The sequence below is a fragment of the Phlebotomus papatasi genome, chromosome 3 (genome assembly GCF_024763615.1).
Source record: "Phlebotomus papatasi isolate M1 chromosome 3, Ppap_2.1, whole genome shotgun sequence".
Taxonomy (NCBI): domain Eukaryota; kingdom Metazoa; phylum Arthropoda; class Insecta; order Diptera; family Psychodidae; genus Phlebotomus; species Phlebotomus papatasi.
Window position 1 is genome coordinate 40843612 of NC_077224.1, and position 21771 is coordinate 40865382.

General features: G+C 35.1%; 2 protein-coding genes across 3 annotated transcripts; one reads left to right on the forward strand and one right to left on the reverse strand.

The window, feature by feature from the left end:
• The first annotated feature begins 3 nt into the window (after positions 1-3).
• On the forward strand, positions 4-7349 carry LOC129805682 (uncharacterized protein C18orf19 homolog A). Its single transcript, XM_055853760.1, has 2 exons — positions 4-616; positions 6751-7349. Exons 1-2 carry the CDS (start codon positions 228-230, stop codon positions 7040-7042), a joined length of 681 nt encoding a protein of 226 aa, XP_055709735.1. The 5' UTR covers positions 4-227; the 3' UTR covers positions 7043-7349.
• Positions 7230-21404, reverse strand: LOC129805681 (LIM domain-containing protein jub). Of its 2 annotated transcripts, XM_055853759.1 has the most exons (6): positions 19747-21403; positions 14173-14319; positions 13936-14105; positions 13801-13863; positions 7889-8054; positions 7230-7807 (listed from the first exon to the last, which is right to left on the reverse strand). In XM_055853759.1, exons 1-6 carry the CDS (start codon positions 21071-21073, stop codon positions 7566-7568), a joined length of 2115 nt encoding a protein of 704 aa, XP_055709734.1. In that variant the 5' UTR covers positions 21074-21403; the 3' UTR covers positions 7230-7565. The 2 variants fall into 2 exon arrangements, with proteins under 2 accessions (XP_055709734.1, XP_055709733.1); XM_055853758.1 differs by having other exon boundaries at positions 7230-8054; positions 19747-21404.
• Between the last annotated feature and the right edge of the window lie 367 nt (positions 21405-21771).

The following is a 21771-nucleotide window of genomic DNA, read 5'->3' on the forward strand; positions in this document are numbered from 1 at the left end:
ACTCACAATCGATGAGTGAAACTTTCACTCATCGAACAATTTCTCCATCAACCCGACACCTAAATCTTTTCTTCACGAAATTTTTAAGTTTTCTTTGGTGTTTCTCAGTGAAAACTGTTTAGATTTTCAGTATGTAAGACTATTTTGCCATTGAACGACAATTTCCATTCGCTGCCTTGAAAAATCAGCTGTTTTACGCCGACGTTAAAGTTACATAACCTCAAACAATGTCTTGCCGACTGTTTGTGCGTTTTTGTTCCCGGAATCTGGGGCAAAAACTCAATTCCCGGATGACTATATGTTCTCCAGTTTATCATGAATTGTGTCCAGTGGTCACTGGAGCCTTTCTCACGCCACATCGTAGTGATTTATGGAGTAGAAGTGCTACTAGAAACATCTCCCGGAGCATCCCTCGACAGATTATGCCTTCAGTGTACTCACAATGTGCCGAAAAATCACAGAAAAACCTCTCGGAAGAGCCCCAGGAGCCCCCTAAGAAGGAGGGTCTGGTGGCTAGGTTCAAAAAGATGTACAAGGAGTACTGGTACGTTCTGGTTCCTGTTCACATTGTCACATCTGCCGGATGGTTGGGTGGCTTCTACTATCTATCCAAGAGGTAAGTTTGAATTTGGGGATTGTGGACATGGGCGTAGCCAAGGGGTGCAGAACTAGGGGGGTGTCGCTTGCCTTTAATTTACCTTCATGTGATTTTTTTTAAATTAAATTAAAATACAGAAAAACTCTAATATAAAAAGCTCAAAGTAATGGCTCGATCGTATTAAAAATTGCATTAAAAAAATGTAATTCTTAAAGTCCGTTCTTGTAAATTCTGTAGAATTCATTAAAGAATTCTGAGTAATTTCCTCTCCATTGGAGCGCGATCGTAAGAGATATTGCTGGATGCAAGTTAGTCTTGACCTACTAATTAGAAAGAAGAGCATCAAGCTTTGTTGTATTCTTGGATTTTATTGATCGGATCATCATCAGAACTTGATTTTATTATTAATCGCATCTTTAATATTTATAAGGCATTTCGGATGAAAGACTCATGCTGAAAGAAATAAATCAATTCTTGCCAGATGCTTTACTATTTCAGTATATATTTAATATTTATTTAGTTATTTTTAATATTCGAAAAAATGTAGGGAAAATGTTTTTAAGGTAAATATTATTCAATAAATTCAAAAAAAAACTATCCTTTTTTCATATTTTCTTTTAGTTCGTTCAGACGCTAGAAAATATTTAAAAAAAAAATTAAAAGAAATCTTCTGCCGCTATACAAATTTTCTGCATAATGCCATATTTCGCTCGGTTTTTTTCGGGCCGAACATGTGCATAATCCCGAGATCCCAAGTAATACTTTATGGTACTATGGCATTCCAATAAAATTTTTAAGATTCTAAAATTCCTGATGGTTCTCGCTTTATTATAAATTGTTGTAAGACGAATCTTTTCCGCGGCTAATGCCCTTGCCCACTTACGATTTAAGCCAAGAGGCATAAAAATGATTTGACTAAATTCTTATCTGTTTGTTAGCTTAAGCAGAGATGCAGTTCAGTCAGAAACTGATGGAAATGTAATCTGTAGGGGAATTCTGTAATTTTCGTGATTGTCACGCGTGAGTTCGAAACTTGACAATGCCTTTCGAGCTTTTTTGTCATATCATATGAGTACGAAAATGCAATTCATTGAATTTTTAATGAAATCCCTTGATGATTTTATGAAAATATAGTACGTCTTGGTTGATTTGTTTAACAAAATTCATTGTCATTTGCAGGGGCATGACATTTCCTATGTTTCCCATATGTTCCTAGCGCGCCGAAAAAACTTTCAGGTTTATTAGCAGTTTTCTGTCAGTGTAGAATGAATTAGAAAAAAATATAAATGCAGAATAAAAGCCAAGTTAATATTGAATAAGCAACCGAAAACCTAAAATTGGTAACATACGCAGTTTGGGAGATATCTCGTGAAATGTTTACGAAAACGGAAAAATTTACACTAAAATCGGTCGCATTTTTCAGAGCTAATGTCACCCCCCTGGTCATTTGAATTGCCAGAAATCTCAAATATGTGACTTCTGACAATGCCACGTGAGCTGAAATGGCAACGTCACGACTACAGAATCGCATTTTCGAAAAAGCTCTCCTAAGATTCGAACCCAATTTGTCATATGGCATTGCCAGAGTTTTACAGAATTCCCCTTCTGATCATTATTTTTATTATAATTACATTAAGCTGTCTCTCGACTTAAGTCGTAAGTGTGTCTAGGGCATTGTGGATTTCATAGATTGAAAGCTTGCTGAAGAAATAAAAAAAAAAACTTTCTTGAAGAAAATGCCGGGAATTTGGTCAAAGACTAAATGGAAAATGCTTTTTATTGTATCAAAAGTTTTTCTATAGTTTATTTAAAAAAATCACTGAAAAAATTAATCTGCACCGGATTTTGATTCCTTTGGGCAGATGTGGAAAGCTTGGGAAATTCCATGAGAATTCTTCTATAAGACAATATAGACGTCATTGAGAAAAATTGATCAAAAACAGCTGCAGTCTTCCCAATAATCCATTTTGAAGTTTTTAATATTAGATTTTGTACAATGATTCTTTAATAAATTCATTATAAATCCATTTTAAACATAAATTATTTTAGAATTTTGGAAAGTTTCTAAAATCAAGCATTAGATTTAACAAAAGACATTTCAAGCCAATAAAAGTCCTTTTCTTTGTTGAAAATTACGTTAAGGAGAGCCACATCTAAGTCTTCTTGAATTATTTTTAATTCAAGGGAAAGTGTTTATGCTTTGCACGATCCCAAGCTTCATAATTACTACATTTTACTGCTCGAAATCCACGAAGAGAGCAGTAATATAATTATAGAGAAAGATAGGCCGACGGTGGATGATACTCTTATTGCTTTAGGACAGAATGTCCTTCCAGTGAGCGTCGGTGTGTTGAGTGTAATCCAACGAAAGAAGACACGATAAGTGTCGAAAGCTTTGGTAAATTGTGTGTTTAATTTTTTGGATTACACTCAACACACCGACGCTCACCGGAAGGACATTCTGTCCTAAAGCAATAAGAGTATATAATTATAATCCCTCAATTTTTTCACCCCCCCAAAATTTCCACCTCTCGAAGACCACTTTTGTCAACAAATCTTCACATTTCAGACGATTTCTGAGAAATGTCGTCACGGTGTTTGTCCGTCTGTCCGTCCGACTGTCGCCAGCTCTAGAGGCCAAACGGAAAGAGATAGTGACTTGGGACCTTCGGGGGCCCCCCATAAGTCGACCCAAGGATCGTTAACATGCCCCTCATTCCCCACCCCCACCCCTCCCATCAACACAAAAAAATTTTTTTTTGTTGCTCAAAAACGCGTTGTGCGATTTTTTTCATTTTCGGATATGTTTTAGAGATTACCCAGGCGGACATTTCGTCCTTAGACGAAAATACCGTTGAATCATTCCTAGTAACCTAGTCCCCGGCGAGTGGCCTTCAAAGTTGAAGCCAACTTCTTACTTTCACATACAAATGCGTATGGGAATTTTTCTGCACTCGTGATCGTTATGCTAAATATTTAAAAAGTGAGAAGTTTTTCCGTATTATAAGATACCTTTCCGTATGGAGGGATAAATATACTAAATTTTTGTTTAAAAAAATTTTTTCCTTGGAGCACTGTGAGCTGAGTCCGAGATCAATTTAGATATTGGCTTCAAATAGCTCCATATAAAAAGGCCAACTTGCCAGGCGCTCACTAGTAACGGTTTTAAAATGACACAAGAGAGCGCATTTATAAAGCGAATGGGGTTATGTTTGGGCTCGTTGGAAAGGTCTTGCAATTTCCGACAAAACTGGACATAAGAATAGATAAATAGAAGTTGAGAAATTGCAACTTTTCGTACACAGTAGAGTCTCGCTATAGTCCATATTTGGTTCCAGATTTGACACTTGGGTCGCACTATAGTACAGTGCTGTCTCTCTATATGCACAGTTTGGGTACTTTTTTTGATAGTTCTCTCTCTGAATATGCACATCTTTTTTTGAAATTCTCAACGGTTTTTTTTTCTTCTTTTAATAAATTATCATTTTTTTATTGTTCTAGAATTTCCCGTGTTATTTTAAATATAATATGAGACAGAAAAAATAAAATTAAGAAAATTAAAAACAAGAAAAATTAGTTACCAAGAAAATAATTTTCTTTATTACTTTGTCAAAATGTAAACAAATTGATTTTGAATGCAACCGACACAAAATCTGTGCATATAGAGAGTGTGCATATAGAGAGACAGTACTGTACATGTCATTTTTTAAAATTATCAACGACTCTTATGAAATTGCTCGACAACTCTAACTTTCTTTGCGATTATGGTACTTGTCCTCGCTCTCTTCATTATGGATCACAATTATCACAACTACTTAATAAAGTTTGGCAAAAATATTAAAACAATTATGACAACATTGCATGTCGCGTACTAAAAAAAACATAACCTAACTTAAAATCAGTGTTTTGAAATCAACGGTCGATAAATCGTCGACTATAGAGCGATGGCCTATAGCGGGGTTCTACTGTACAGTAGGCTCTCTCAAATTCGGGCATATGGGACCGAAATGTCAGCCGAATTAGACAGAAATTCGGGCGACAAACTTTTTGAAATGCAAGGATTTTTTATTCATGTGCATATAGATATTGAGTTTACACACTCATATATAATATAACGTAAATTGCATGAAAATCCCTCAATAATGCAAAATCACATCAAAACTAAGACAAACCATGCCAAATTTGAGCATATTTGATTCATTTGATTATCATAATCAAACTTGAAAAATGATAACAAACTTTTTTCAAATGTAACCGCTGCCCGAATTAAAAAGTATAGCCCGATCTTAAAAGAGCCGAATTTGCGAGAGTCTACTGTATGATAGGGGAGGGGGGGGGGTGTTTTACGTAAGGATTACTTTAGAAAAGTAATAAAGATCTTTAGGACGAAAAAAAAAAATTTAGGAATTGTCCTAGATGGATAGTCAATTCAAGAGAAACTAATGAAACATAAATTTGATGGTTCATACTCGTTTAACAAATAAGGGCAGAATCGCATTCACAATAAAATGCTCCCCGTAGCCTAACCGTATTTAGTTAATTTACGCATTTTCATTGCAATTCTTACGCAAATTTTCCATTACCGTATTACTTTATCTCTTGCTCGGTGGGCCAAAGTGAAAAATAAAAGAAAATTGAATAAATAAAACGAAAATGCGATAAACGGTGAGCAAATAACAACTACGGTTAATTTCTCTTACAGTTTTTTTTTGCTCACCATTTATCGAATTTTCGTTTTATTTTTTCAATTTTCTTATATTATTTTCACCTAGTGCCACCGAATATGAGATAAGGTAATATGGTAATGGAAAATTTGCGTAAGAATTGCAATTAAAATGTGTAAATTAACGAAATACGGTGAGCATTTGATTGTCTATGTCTATGTGATTTTACCCAAAGTTCTGCACTGAGAAAAAAAGGGGGTGCGATTAACTTTTTTTCCTCATAAATTTAACACTTTTTAGGTGTAAAAATATATCAACATTTTTTAATGTTAATTTTACACTTTTTTGAGGGTAAAATCAACATGAAAAAGGGTAACTTTAACCCCCAATACATCTAAAAAGGGTAATATTTACACCGATTTTGGATCAACACTGCAGGGTAAAATTAAAATTTCCGGAATGTTATTTTAACTTTTTCGGATTTCTCTCAGTGTGAAGAAAAGTTCAGCTCTGTGATACTGCCCTACCTAGCAGAAATAAGGAGTTTAAACGGTTTAAACGATATCTATCGAATCTAGGGTGGAATCACCAGTTCTCGCCAGTGCCCCACTTCTCGCCACTTACATTGAAATCGCTATTTTTCGCAATTTATGAAATAAATGAGTCGCAATTTTTTTGTATTGTTTCTGCTTCTACGCATAGAATCGAAAAATAATAATTATTCGTTTTGGATTCACGATTTTGATCACTTTTTAGAGCAATATTTTAAGCAAGTGCATCGAATCCAACATCTCTTACCAAATGTACTAAGTGTCATCAAATTTTCATCAGGCCAAAAATACCTATTTGGGTAAATAATTTGTCTATTGAATATTTAATTGCACTTGTGGAATACATAAAATTTGTATTTAGTCAATTAATATTTCATTTTATATTATTTTTGTATAAAAATGAGGCATGGCGAGAAGTGGTAATATTCTGGAATTGATTTTACCACCTGTCGCCATATCTTTTCAATAGGCGACGCTAACTTCACTTCGTACATTCTCAGTTGTCAAATCTGCATTTTTTACTTTCTGCAAAAGCCCCATAATTTGATTTCTCAAATAAAAGTGAAGAAAAATCATTTAAAGAGAGTAATAATAAAGTGATCACAAGGAAAGAGAAATGGTGAATGTATTCTTTTCATAGCATTGCCTAAAATAACCGAGTGTGGTTCTTTTCAAGTGGGTGGCGAGAAGTGGTTACAAATTTTACAAAACTGGCGAAAAGTGGTAAAAAGTGGCGACGAAATGGTTATTTTTGCATTATTAATAAAAATCAGTTTTTTAAGTAGTCCAGCGTTATGTTCTAGAATTATTGTTTGTCAAATTTGACTTATCTTGTAACAAGGAGTCAAAAGTTATGATTAAATGAATTTAATTTTTTCCTAAACATGGCGATAGCCGGTTATTCCACCCTATTAGTCAATTTATCCATGTTTTCCAGCGGTGTTGATATTGCAACAATACTCGAATCGTGGCGCTTCAATGAGACCATCATCAGTCACTTGAGGGATTCGCATCTGGGACATCTGGCCATTGCCTACTTCCTCTACAAGATCTTCACTCCCCTGCGCTACATGGTGACGCTGGGCGGGACGACTGTGAGTATTAAATATTTGTCTAAATGGGGCTATATCAAACCCGTACCCAGCAAGAACCAGCTTATGAAAATGTATCAGGACAAGAAGGCAGCCAAGATTCAGGCCAAGGAGGACAAGCTCAAGTCACAGGAGTGACGTTAATAATTGTGTATAAACAAAAAAAAGATGGTTTTATTTAATATTCTCTTCCGGTGCTCCAAATCGGATGATATTCAATGTTACTGCTTCGAGAATTCATCCTTGAGCCAAGCTACTGGGCCCGTTTTTTATATCCTGTCGTTAAAGAATGGAAATTAAAGGAGAGGAAAAAAAAGGTGGAATGTTTTTTCTCAATGGAAAGTTTTATTGTGTGTTAAATATTTGAGTACACAAGTCTAATTATATATATATTATGCCTATTTTACGAATAATAATTATTAAAGCCGAAGTAATTGAAGGATAACCTGTAGAGTGTTGAAAATTCGCAAGGGTCTTTTTTCTGTTTTTTAAATAATCTGCATTATCAGGATAAATAGTCTGTGTTAGAGGAATTTGAAGTTTAGCCATTTTGCTCGATATGCCCTACAAAATTTGTCTGACAAATCCGGAATTTTACAATTTAAATTACTTTCAACATGTCTTTTTTGTCTTTTGAATTGTTATTATCATACCCGTCCGTTCAGCCCATGTACTGATAACTGGCTGAAACGGGCTCAATAACGCGATTATGGGGCTGCATTGAGATTTTCTGAATGTGACAGGCTCGACACATGAGTCTCCCCTCAAATGGGTAACATCTCTTGTCCGGCTCATCTGTCAGCTGCATGCCACATTCTTCGCAGATGTAGCAATCAACGTGGAAATCCTTGTCCATCGACACAACCCGTACAGTCTCTTCGGTTCCCTCCACAGGAGTTATGCCTAAGACATTGTACACGTTTAGTCCTCGTTCTTCTTTAGTCATTGGATCAATAATTTTTTTTTGCATTGTGGAAGTCTTACCTTTGCCGCAACTGGCACATTTTGGCGCAAACATTCGATGATAGTCGTTGACACAGTAGATTTTATTGTCGACGTCCACAGTAAAGGGCACCCCATCGAGGCATTCATTGCACACACAGCAACGGAAACAACCCGGATGGTAAGACTTTCCCATGGCTTGTAGTATCTGCAAGAAAGGATATGTACAAATTGAACCACTTCTTCTCTAAAATGATTGTTTCTGGGTCAAAAACAGTGCTATTCCAATAAAAAATGAACATGTTTTTATAGCACTTTAGGGCAAGATAGGATAATTCGGAATCATGTCTATTTTGTAATTTTTTCAGATAACTAAAGAGAAAAAGAAAACCATGAAGAATTACAAGACTGCATTCGAGAGTACTTCATTGTTTTTTTATCTTCTATTAGACTAAATTTCTATTAGACATAATTCCAAAATACCCCATTTTACCCTACTGTTCTTAAGTGCTTCTGCATTATCGACTTTTCCTTGGATTGGTTCCTGTCTCGACCGTTTTCCCCAGTCCTCGCCGTGTTCTAAAACCACCAAATAGTCATGACACGTAGTGATTCCAAATAACCGGGTTTTTAGAATAGACGGTTAACCAAATTTGGAAAATTCTGAAACCGGTTAACCAGTTTAAAACCGGTTTCAAATTTAGAATTAGATTATGGAATTTTGAGCAATTTTTCAGAACTTTAACTTTCATGTAATATTTAACACATAATTATATTGTTTTTTTTCAGTTAGTTTAGAACTTATTTATTTTATTGCTTTGTTTTGTATTTAAAATAATTCAGAAAATTTTAGAGTGTAGAAAAATTACTTAGAGTTTTTCCAATAATATTCTACCGTGAAGAAGCTAAATAAATAAATTGGTTATAAACGTTGTCATGTTTGACAATCTTTAATGAGGAGTGCTTAAAATTTTTTTTCTAGATCTTGGAAAATAAAAAAATATATAGAAAACGTTTTAACGAACAAACCGAAAGAGTTTTCGTCTTTATTTTAAAACCCTATAACTAGTTTAATCTTATTGAACTTAAGTTTAGAAAATTTGAATCGTGGAAGAAAAAAAATCGCAAAAATATAAAAAAAAAAAGAATATTGGAAGGATAGTGCCAAGATTTATCGCTACCTTATATTCGCTATAGTTTTTTTTTGTAAAATCTTGTAAAAGTATTGTCAAAGTTATTCTTTTTTCAAAAAAAAAAATCCAGATTTTTCGATCGGGAATGGTTTCTAAAGTCAATTTTTTAGATCATTCTCTACAGAAAACACGTCGATGCATAATTTTTGGTATTATATATCATGAGAATCATGATTATAATTTATACAAAATTCACAAATAATTTGGTAGAAAAAAATCCATTGGCATTTTGAAAAAAAAAAAGAAATACTATAAAAGCAAACCTTTGTTGTTTTTCACTCCAATTTTTTGAGAAATTATTAAATACTAGATTTTGACAAAAATTTTACAAGAACCTTATGTAACAATCTTGGTGAATTTGGGTCTAAAAATATATATATATATAGTTAAATTAAAATATAGCAAGATTCAATAAAAATCTCTATGAACACAGGGAGAGGTAAACATCTTGTTACTTTTTCACATAAAATAATATTTTACAAGATTGCGTTTACGATTTTTTTCTAAGTATACAACTGATTTTTTAGTCTTGTAAATATTTAACAAACGTTTAAAAGATAATATATTTTCAAGTGAAGAAGCCCTGAAATAATTTCCGATAACCTTTAAGTAAATAATTCGTTTCAAGAGTGGATGAAATGTACAGGAAACCTATTACTACTATCCTTTATATATTATTAACATACTGCCATATTACAGATCACACTTAGAATCATGTTGCACTTCAGGTTTCTTCCTGAAGTCAAAGAAATATTTTGCAGTATATCTTGATTTTCAGAAATAAACTAAAGCTTAAGAGAAATTTTAAAGTTTTTGGAAGGAGACGGTTTTAAAGCGGTTTCATCTCTAATAACCGGTTTTAAAACTATCTCCAAAATAGGGCGGTTAACCGGTTTTTCGAAACCCCGTAACCCTTTAAGGACGATTGGGTCACCGGTGACCCAAAAATGGAACTTCTCATACGGCCTTCTAAAGTTGTATTTTGCCCTAAAAACTTAGAAAAAATGATTTTTTCTGACCCTCAATTTTTGACTTTCTCGTCCTTAAAGGGTTAACCGCGTTGTTAGAATCACTTCATGACAGGAACCAATCCAAAGAAAAGTCGATAATACAGAAGCATTTGAGAACTGTACTACTAAAAATAAATTCAGGATAAATATTTCCCCATTTCATTTATTTTTTTATTTTTATCAGTAAACAGTTTAAATTTTGAATTCGAAATATTTAATGATTCTAAGGCACAAATTACACTTTGGTTGAACACTCATTAGCGACATTTATTGTGAATCGCATTAAAATGTTGAATAGTTAATTTTTTGTTTGATAACACAGCAAGTAATATAAATCATTTTATTTCATGTTTTTCATTTATTTTTCAAAAAAAAAAAAAGTGATAAGCTTTTTTGTTCCCTATAGAAGCTATTAGCTCTTAAATTTTGTGTTCCTTATTAGCAATTTAAATTTTTATGTTCTAATAAAACAAGTTAACTATAACTGCTCTTTTTACTCCTTTGCAAACGATTTCTTTTTATTAATTTCGAAAAATATTTCGGATGCAAACATTTCCGTACGAGGGAGTGGATCTTCCAACAGAGTCATCAGTGATCCTATGGTTCAAGATCACAAGATTAAGATTTTGTCGGCTATATCAACCGTTATCATATCTATATTCTTTTTATCAACATTCAATGCAAGAGATGGCATTTATATCGTCCATCGTTTGCATTAAATGCACACAAAACCAAAATGCATAAACGATAACAGTCGATGCAACCGATGATTTGTATCCATTTGAATCTGCTACGTTTAATTACACCGAGAAAAATTTGGATGGTATTTTCTACAAATCGTGTCTTTAAATTCTACTATCTCAAAAGATAGTAGAAAATACCATCCTCCATAGAAACTTTCCTTTAGAATCTACCATCTTGACATTTTAAAATTTACTATCCTATGGATAGTAAATTCTAACAGCCGGATGGTAAAATTTACTATCCTCATTTAGATTTTACCTTGACCTCTCTTAGATTCTAATATCCGGGAAGTAAATTTTACTGGCCGCATATTAGATGTTAAAATTTAACTGGAAGACAGTAGATTTTAACGGAGGATAGTAATTTGGATTGAAATTACCATCCAAGCCAGTAAAATTTGCCATCCTGCTGTTAGAATGTCATTTTGGAATATCGTGGGTGCCGATTCAACCGTTCCCGATATGCTTTGAATACATTATAGCAATTCGTGGCGCAGCTGGAAGATGCTGGACTGTCATCACAAAGGTCGCGTGTTCAAATCTCGGCGCAGTCGTCAATTTTCACGCACCAAAATGGCTTGAAATACAGAGAATATCATCCAAGAAGGGCCCCAAGCCCTCAAACAATGGCCAAAAAGCAATGAAAATAAGGAAAAATAAATTTTTTCGACATTTTTCATTCTAATATCCGGCTAGTAAAATTTACTATCCTGCCAGTAAGATTTACCATCCGGCTAGTAAAATCTAACATCCGGGGATATTAGAATTTACCATCCGGCTATTAGAATTTACTATCCATGCAATAGATTCTACAATTTTTGACAGTCCAATTTAATATCGCGTTTGCTGGGTGACTTTTTTACTATCCGGCCATTAGAATTTTGTATGGAGGATGGTAAATTTTACCATCCACATTTTTCTCGGTGTAGGCTCCAAGTCTGTCAATCATGTCATTTGTTAGAAAATACGGTCATTTGATTTAGGGGAGAGTGGAGCAGTTTCAACCCTGAATTGGACTTTGGATTTTGAGGTTGTCTTAATTATGACCACATTTTGACTATATTATAACCACATTTAACTACAATTTGACAACGTTTTGGCTACATAATGACCACATTGTAATCACATTGATAAAAAATAGATATTTCAAAGAATTTAGCCTCTACGAACATAAAAGTGTCCGTAGAGTAAGAGTCCTTAAAAAAAAGTGGGAAAATAATTTTTTCTCAAGACGTAAATTACTAAATAGAGTCAAACTGATTTTCGAAAATATTCATCCCGTAAAGAAAAATGGGCAAGTGATTCATGGTACATTCAAAAGCCGTGGATAAAAAGCCTTCCGTAAACATTGACCTCATTCCGAATTACTGATTTCTACTTCACTTCAGAGAGGAGTTATGATGAAAAAAGTCCTCATTTTGTATGGGAACTACTGGGATGAGGGGTGAGGGGAGATGGTAGTAGGCATAGATTAAAAGCTTAAGCCGTACATTAACCCCATACCGAATTTCATGAAGATTCATTCAACCGATCTTGAGTAATTCAATGTCAAAATAGTATTTTCTTCGAAAGAATAAAGGCGTTTTTACAAGGACTCCCGGCAAATATCGTCCTGGGTCTCGGAAGTTTTTCATTATTACACTATTACCTATAAAATACGCCTAGTCTCATGTATGGACACTTATAGACCACCTCTCATACATTTTTGCCCAATGTCCTTTGGCAGTAAAACATCAGCCCAAACTATCATTCTCTTAACCCTTTAAGGACTATTGGGTCACTATTGGGTGACCCAAAAATGAAACTTTTCCTACGGCCTTCTAAAGTTGTATTTTGCTCTAAAAAGTTAGAAAAAATGATTTTTTCTGACTCTCATTTTTTGACATTCTCGTCCTTAAAGGGTTAAGGCTTAGTATTACGACTTTTTACAAGTTATTTGGCATTTTTTTCTGCTTGAAGTCCACAGAGAGAGCAGTATAATCCTTCGATTTTTTCACCCCCCAAAATTTACACTTTCCACTTCGATTAGACCACTGACATTGAAATGATGTTATGTTGTTTGTTTATCTGACCGTCCGGCCGTGACAACGTCTAAAGTCCGAACGGTTATGAATAGAGACTTGGTACCTTCGGAGGACTCCCCATAAGGCGACCATTAATATACCTTTCATTCTCCTCCAACCTCCCTCCCGTCTTCCCCATGAAAACCATGTTTTTAGGATTTAGCATTTCGTCCTTATACGAAAATACCGATAAAGCATCCTTAATGACGGTTTTTTCAGGGTCAAATGTTAAAAAGGCTTTAGAAAATGTATTTCTCAACCGAATGGTATTATGTTTGGGCTCGTTGGAAAGGTTTTGGAATTCCTGACAAGCCTGAAAAGATTCCAATCGGTTATGAACCGGTAATAAACCGGTTATGAACCGATAAGTAAGTTTTGTCCGAAAATCAATTTTATTACTCTTAAAATTATTTTGTGGATAATTTCGAGTGATTTACAAATCGGTTTAAATCGGTTGAAAACCGGTAAACGGTAAATGATGCTAAAGTACTTTTGAGGGATACCATCTAAGTCACGAATTCGAACACTTCGCAAAACCTGGGACGATTTACCCTCCCTTTCTTTATCTGATCTTCTTAAATGATGAGCAGTGAGTGTACTGACTTACAATAAAATTCGATTATTCTGAATTTCGCATTCATATTTTCGAAGAATTCAGTAAAAAAATATTGTTAAGCATTGCTTTGGGCAAATCAGTGAACTTCTGTTGACTTAATAACTCCAAAAACAGCAGGAAAGACTCTCATTTAAATAGTGACACGTATAGAAAGCAATTAAAATGTTGAATATTTAATAAGATTTTTAGAAGACATATTTTAGGCGGCTCTTTTAGAATAACTAAGTTATCTTAATGATAACTTATTATTCCAAACGAATTCATAATTTCTTTTCTCCTTTTTAAATTTTATGATTGATAAAGTATTACTTAATAAAAAATTAACTTACCATTTCCATGATTAAATGTCCACAAATTGCACATTTCTCCGCTGTCTGTTGAAATCCAGAATACTGGAAAGAAAGTCAAGAGGAAAATACAATGTAGAAATCCTCCTAGAATTCCCTCTAAACAAAAATACTCACCATGTAATCTTCTTCGCAATAAACTCTACCATGAACATTGTAGAACGCCTTTCCTCTCAGTGCTCTGCCGCAGGAGCAGCAAATGAAGCAATTGGTGTGATAGAGATTGCCCATTGCTTGACACGCCTGCCCAGCTCCAGTCACTTTATCTCCGCAAGTGTGACAAATACCTTGAGGACAAAGCATGGGCATTAGAAGGAAATGCCCGAGGAAACCAATTTTGTTAAAGATTCTCACCAAAATATTCGCCTTGTTCCTCATTCCTCTCCATTTCCTCCTCAAGTTGTCGCGTGAGCTCCTCAATTTTGCGTTCAGCCTCAGTTGGGCCAGTTCCTCGAGGTGGGGTCACATTATAAGGCAGAAGGTTCTTCGACAGACCTTTGGCTGGATGGAAAAGTAGCCACAAAAGTACATTTAAAATGTTTGTGTTTTTGTTTGGTAAAAAAACAACAAATTAGCAATGTGAATCACTCAAAGATTTATGACTCATACCACTAAATTTATTTCATTTTCATTCACAGTAACGTGTTAAAGTTTATTTTTTTCATTGTAGTATTTAGTAAAGCGGAAAAATAGTTTTTTAAACCTCTTTAAAAAAAACAAAGAATCCTTTTGTTTACATTAAAATCAATAATAAATAAGTATAATAATAATAATAATAATAAATAAGGATGGTTAAGTATTATTTGTCGAGCTTTGAGCTGACTATTTTCACTACTTTATTTGAAAAAAAGAAAAGTAGGGTCATTTTCCTAAAGCGAGACAGTTTGGAATGTTGGACAAAGCAGTGTGGAATGTGAGACACATCCTTAAAAACTTGATAATAAATCAATTAAATATTTAAATTTTCGATAAAAATATTATTAAACTTAATTTTATGATTATTTCAGAAGTTAAAAATGCAAAAAATTGTTATAAAACAATCAAAGGATGACTTGCAAGAAGAATTTAAAAAATGTATTGCATGCGTGATATTCATAACCTTGAAGTTGCTAGGAAAATATCAAAGTGTTTTGTTTGATTTTTCGGCATAATTTGTTAAATATTATTAAGTCCGCAGTGACAAGCGAAGGACAAACATCCATTTAAAAGGTGAATAAAAAATATTTGTGAAATATTACATTTAACTCTTTCGTCTCTTTTGGGACTCTGAGTACCCAAAGCAGCATATGAATGTTCTGTGAAAAACAATGTTTTTTAATTATTTAGAACTGATAAAAATCCGATTCTTGTGGATGATTACAAACTATAAGGATGTCCAAATATGAGATATTTTTTTGTAGGACCTCAATTAATTCCTGAGCTTAGATATTTTTGATTAAAAAATGGCGCATTTGTCTTGCAGCATATGCTGCGGTCCGGAAAGAGTTAAAGTGATTTAATTTCGTGTTACATTCAAAACAAGTTTTATGAAATCTTGGGCAAGTTGATTTTGTGAATGAATTTGGTGGTTTTGTGTAGTGAAATCATGTTAACAAGGACGACAAAGATCCTTAAGTATCCGGAGAAATAGTTGCAACAGCAGTTAGCAGCTGATAAGGAGAAAATCTCCTGGAGAAAGGCTGCAAGGATTTCCAGATTCCTAAGACCACTTTTTCTGACAGAGTGGATAGTGAATATCGCAAAAACACCTGGAGAAAGACAAGGAGGAGCCTCTACAGAACTCCCAAAGCAAGTGGAAAAGGACCTGGCCAGATGAGGTATCCAAATCTGCTAAGAAGTTGCATTCGCTTTAAAACTATAACTGCTGGACAGCGCGAGGCATCTTTTAAATTTACAGAACCTCTTTTTGGTTGAACGTCCAGGAAGTTCTTGGTAATTAGCGTTCCTCAACTGTTACCCAGACATAAAGGAGGGATTAGGATAACCATCAAATGTGCAAGTATACAGAGAAAACCCTCAACATTTGATTTTCTACATATTTTGTATGATATTTTGTCATTAATATTACTATGTCCAACTTTCCAAAATTTTGTCCATCTTTTCAAAATATATTTTTTTTAATTTCCGTGAATTTTCCGATTATTCGGTTGCAACATTTAATAACAACTGTTAAGATTCTGTTAAAATATTTGTCAAAGAATCCCATGATACAACAAAATGGTAAAAAATAATTATTTATTCAGTTTAAAAATGCATTTGAAATTGAATTTTTTCTTAAGTGTCTCGCTTTCCACCATTCACCCTATCTTGTGGTGTGTTGTAAAGTGCCTTTCAAAACCATATGCGCACCCCCAAATTTCATGTTCTGGGCAGATGAAGCTATTCGTTTTCTTTCGCTTCTACTTTTTTCTTTAGCGTTACTTATTAGAACCTACTTCCATGTAAAAATAAAATTTTAAAATATTTCACTGGTCGTTAAAAATTAAAGACTGAATTTAGTACGTTTTCAGGCGTTTCAAAACCGTATACGCACCTTCGTTTTATTGAAAAAACCCAGAATGAGTGAAAATTCGTTTTTGAGTTGAACTTTGGTAGTAAAGAAACGTTAAGCCAATTTTACCGCCTAAATTCAGCTTACAATCGTATTTTCATGCATTCCGAGGGCCAACAATTCGATGTCGAAATATTCAACATCGAACTTTCGAAAATTGATTTTTCGATTAATCGGTAAAGAATTTAAGCAACTATACAAACTTATCTGGGTCTATCACTAATTTTTCTCAATAACGATCTATAATAGATTGCCAAAGAATGATTTCTAGGATATGGCTTAAAAAGCTTAAAGACCATTTTTCTTAAACAAATCCGATTCCTATTTCATTTTCCCTCTGGCTTTTTAATTTTTTTCTCACAAATTCTCAAAACCTTTAATTCCATGAAAAGGAATTATGCGTCCTTCTTTACAACAACATTTTCCTTCTAAAAAAGAGCTAAGATTGCTGAGCTGAAGAGTTGGGGTCAAAAAAGGTACCGTTATATTTACAAATAAATTTTTGACGAAAAGTATCGATTTTAATGACTTCAAAAGGGTTCGGGCGGGATCCATTATCCCGAAAGCGGAGCGGAAAAAATTTCACCACGCTTTTTGGTTAAAGGAATTGCTTTACACAGTGCACTTTCTCGTGAGGCTCGGGACTCTCATCTGGGAATTCGAAGGCACTTCCAGACTCGGATTTTGCCCTATTGTCTGTATTTCTTATTCTTTTCTTTTAAGTTTAATATTTTCACATATTTTAGTAGGATTGTATACTATTTGTTATGGCTTAAAATAAACTTAAACTTTGGGATAACAGTAGATTTTAGGACTTATGATCTTCAAAAACCTTAACTATTTTTCCAAGGAAAATATGTCTATATAGAAAATTTTCTTTATCATGAATTTGAAGAATATTTAAAGATTTATGAGCAAAATCTGGAAAATTACAAGAAAGTAAAGAGATGTAGGGGAACTTGTGCATGTGCAGTTTCGTAAGCAAATGATGTCCAAGATTTAAGATTCTTTACTGAATGCCACACAAACAGAATCAATTATATACCACTATGTCAAAAAAAATCTCTTACGCTATTAGGTTGATAATTCTACCTCACAAAATCCTGGAAATCCTCAGATTTTCTTCTAGAAAAAAATAGTGACGATTTTTATAATGCTACTTCGATTTGCTCAGCATCATACAACACTTTTTCACCTATGTAATGCCTCATTTTTACCGGAAACATTACACTAGATACAAAAATTTGCATATCGCTGTTTAGTTAGAACTTTGATCTACTTGTTTTAATCGTTTGTAGAAGGGAGGCATCATACGTTTTAACATTATTTTTATACAATTTTTCTAAGAGATGTTTTTGTGACACTTGGAAAACCACTTTACTGCTCCAACTCTACGGAGAGAGTAGTATTCGCTCCTTAGAAATTACATGGCGTCAACTTACTTTTTTGCGATTTTGAGATTCTAATGCACTTAGAAAAACAATTTAATAAATTTTCAGATGATATAAGTCATTAAATTTCGTTATTAGAAAAGTTTTTCAAAATTTTAATCTTTTTAATTACTTGCATAATTTTGTTTGAAGTAAAGGGGCACAAAATATATTCATCATTCAATTTTTTGTGAAACAGGGAACTAACTCTAGCAAGTTGATCCGTTGTCATTCTAATTTCAGTAAAATTTGCACATCATTTAGAACAACAAGGAGCTAACTCATTAAAAAACATATTTTGAAAGGTAAAAATATAAAAGTTTCGATGTTTATATTAGTGCTCATACAAATAGAAAAGAAATAAATTGTATTTGTTCAGTCATTAAATTGAGATAATTATTTACACAAAGTTGAATCTTTCATGCTGTCTCCTGAAAAATGGCCGAAAATTAGTTGACCCTGAAGCGTACATCAAAACTCCAGCTTCATATTAACAGACATTTATTGTCTAAAATTCCCGTTTAACTCCTCGATTCTGTCAATAGCGCGGCTACTTATGGGTTCTGCTGACCCGAATAAGACTAGCGCTGTACAGAGGGGGACAGAATCGAGAACAATAACAACAATTTAAAATAATATAATAATAATTAAGTGTTGTTCCGGAACAGCCCCTTGTAATTTCTAAGGAGCGAAAAAATCTCCAGATTTTTTCACCTCCCAAAATTTCCACGTTCCACCCCCCGGAGACCACTTTTCTCAACAAATCTTCACGTTTCAGACGATTTCTGAGAAATGTCGTCACTCTGTCCGTCTGTCCGTCCGGCTGTCGCCAGCTCTCTAGAGGCCAAACGGTTACAGATAGAGACTTGGGAGCTTCGGGAGACTCCCCCCCATATGTCAACCCAAGAATCGTTAACATGCCCCTCATTTCCCTCCACCCCCCCAACCCCTCCAAAACTATGCTTTTTGGGATTGCTCGAAAACGAGCCGTGCGATTTTCTTCATTTTTGGATATGTTTTACAGATTACAAAGGCGGACATCTCATCCATATACAAAAATCCCGTTGAACCATTACTAATAACGATTTTTCAAGGTCAAATGTTAAAATGACACTAGACAGCGCATTTTCAAGCGAATGGGGTCATGTTTGGGGTCGTTGGAAAGGTCTTGGAATTTTCGACAAAACAAAACCGGTTCCAATCGATTTTGAACCGGTATTGGGCCGGTTCATGACCGATAACTATTTTTATACGAAAATTAATTATGTTACTTTTAAAACTGTTTTGGGGGATCTTTTGAGTGATTTATGAATCAGTTCAGCTTTTATGTAACAATAGAGTTGTTTTGGTACCAATTGTAATCCTCGGATTTTCTATATGATAGTTCTTTTGTGACATTTATTACAATTTTCTAACAGATAATTTTATTTCCTGAAATTAGGATCAAAAATTATTCATTTAAATTGATCTTTAGTGATTGAATTTTTTATTGGTCGCAGTTTAATTTCAAATTCAAATACCTTTTATTATCATAATTTTTTTGTTCTTTTAAAGAAAATTCGATTCATCTTAGCAAATTAATAATAAATAAATTCATTATTTTATTTTCATAATTTTATAAAATTTGCTTTATTTACGTATTTCTGAGAAGCTAAAGTGAAAAGTATTCAGAGCAAATTTATTTTATTTATTATTATCCTAAGCCCAAGCAATAGTAAACGGTTTAACCCTTTAAGGACGAGAAGGTCAAAAATCGGGGGTCAGAAAAAATCACTTTTCTGAATTTTAGAGCATTACGTACCTTTAGACGGCCGTAGGAAAAAAATAAATTTTGGGTCACCGGTGACCCAATCGTTCTTAAAGGGTAAAACGAATTCCTTTAGTTGTCCGGGTTGTACGTAAAGTATTAAAATGCCCTGGTAAATTTTTGTAATAAAAGCTACTTACGTTTTCCGGATCCACTCCCAGTGCTGTGTTGGGAAGGCGTTGGCGAAGCTGCCTCTGCCAAGGATTCCCTATCCATTCCTCCACCCTGCTTCTGCCCCTGACACTGTGCTGGTGGCGATGGGGGCTTCTTGCACTGAGGCTTCGGTGGCAGAGGTTCAGGTAGACTATCTGACTTCTGCTTGGCCACCGGCGCCGGCGGTGCAATGGCTCTGGCTGGGCCAGCAACATGAGCTGTGACTTTAGTGGGATTGTTAGTTGATGAAGTTGTGGAGAAAACTGGAGCTGCCTGGGAATGGATCTGACCCAGAGTCCCAGCCGACATGCAGACATAGTCAGAGCCATTGATATCTTCGGAATAGGAGGCATTGGGAGGATTTGGAGTGGAAGAGACCTTCTGAACTGGGGTGTATTTCTTGGGATCGTACACTTGGGGCAGATAGGCAAAGTGTTTGGGTGATTTCTGGAATTCGTAGCATCCCGATGGATTCTGCAGGGGGCTACCCGAGGTGTTCTGATAGATGGGATTGGGGATGATGGGTTTCATGGGCTGATAGTGTGGAGTCTGGGGAGATTGTTGGGCCTGCGAGAGGGGAATTGGAGGATGATGAAACTGCACCATGGCGGCTTTTGGCGGGAAACTGTTGAGCTGGGAATAGTGACTTTTTGCCGATGCGCCTGAACTGCTGTGGGAATGATGGGGGCTTCCATTGGGTTGCACTTTATTGAGACTGGTGGCCACCGAAGGGGCTACCATTGTGGTCTGGTAGGAGTGAGAGGGAGTGGCTGAGGGACTGTCTGTGCGATGGTAGTACACGGCTTGGCCCGGGGATGCCTGAGGCTGAGCTCTCTGACCGGAAACAATGTGCAGATTCTCGTAAATGTGCACCTGAGGTTCATTGTCGGGTTGCGGAGTGTGCGCATATCGACCCAAGTTGCCCGGTGGAGCTGGAGATGTCATTGAACCCGACACCGGTACCTGTGGCTGAGCTCTCTTGTTGCCACAATCAAAATTTCCCGCATAGTAGGCCCCCTGGTCTGGTCCCAGGTACTCCAGGTTCTCGTACACGGGCCCAGGAGCCATCGGAGGACCCGTATAACTGGCCCTTGGGCTATCGGAATGCTGTGAAGAGCCGGAATGTGAGTGCGAGTGAGTGGGGCTGTTTGTAGGGAAGTACGTTCCGATCTTCTGATGTGCCACATTTTTCCCTCCCAAACCCCGCTGGAGTCGGTAATTGGCCTCCTGATCCTCCAGACGCAGATTCTGGAGACGCACCAAGTAGTTTGGATCATGAGACTGGGACTGAAGTTGATGATGAGGCGAGGACATCCTTGCAGGACAGATTGGACTGGGAATTTAACTGGGAAAAGGCCAAATTTTCACAGGGGAGGAAAATCAAACTAACGGAATGGTGGCGAAGAAAGGAAAAAACAGCAAGTCGCGCCTTTTGTTATCACAGAAATGGCAAATATTTGCGAAAATACACAATACACATGCACTTCACTGACATTGGGGCTTTCTGCATTAGTTAATCTCACAGTTAATTCATCCTTTTAGCCGAAATATTGGGAAATTCACTGAGAAAATTGATGGAAAAATGTGCAACAAACACAAAAAATATTGACAAAACAATGACAATACAATTTTTTTCATTAGTGGCGCCATCTGCGGTTTAGTGAAACCTTGCTGAAGTTTTTACCAAGGGGCATTTCAATACAGAAAAAATGTACATACTTTTATTATTTCTCTTTCTCACTCGCCTCGTCGCCCCCGTCTCCTCTACAGTAACTGCCTTCTTTATTCAAATCGGAATTATTCAGATGACCCTTAACCCTGACAGACTTAACTTATAGAGAAGATGGAAAAATCTATGAAGGTTTTGTTTAAGAAATGGATTAAAAAACAAAGGGTTCTCAAACTAATCTTTACAACAAAATTTTAAAAAATCTTATTGTATATTATTTGATTTCGAGATGTTGATCAGATAAAAAATCATCCGAATAAAGCGAAACATCTGTCGTTTAGTG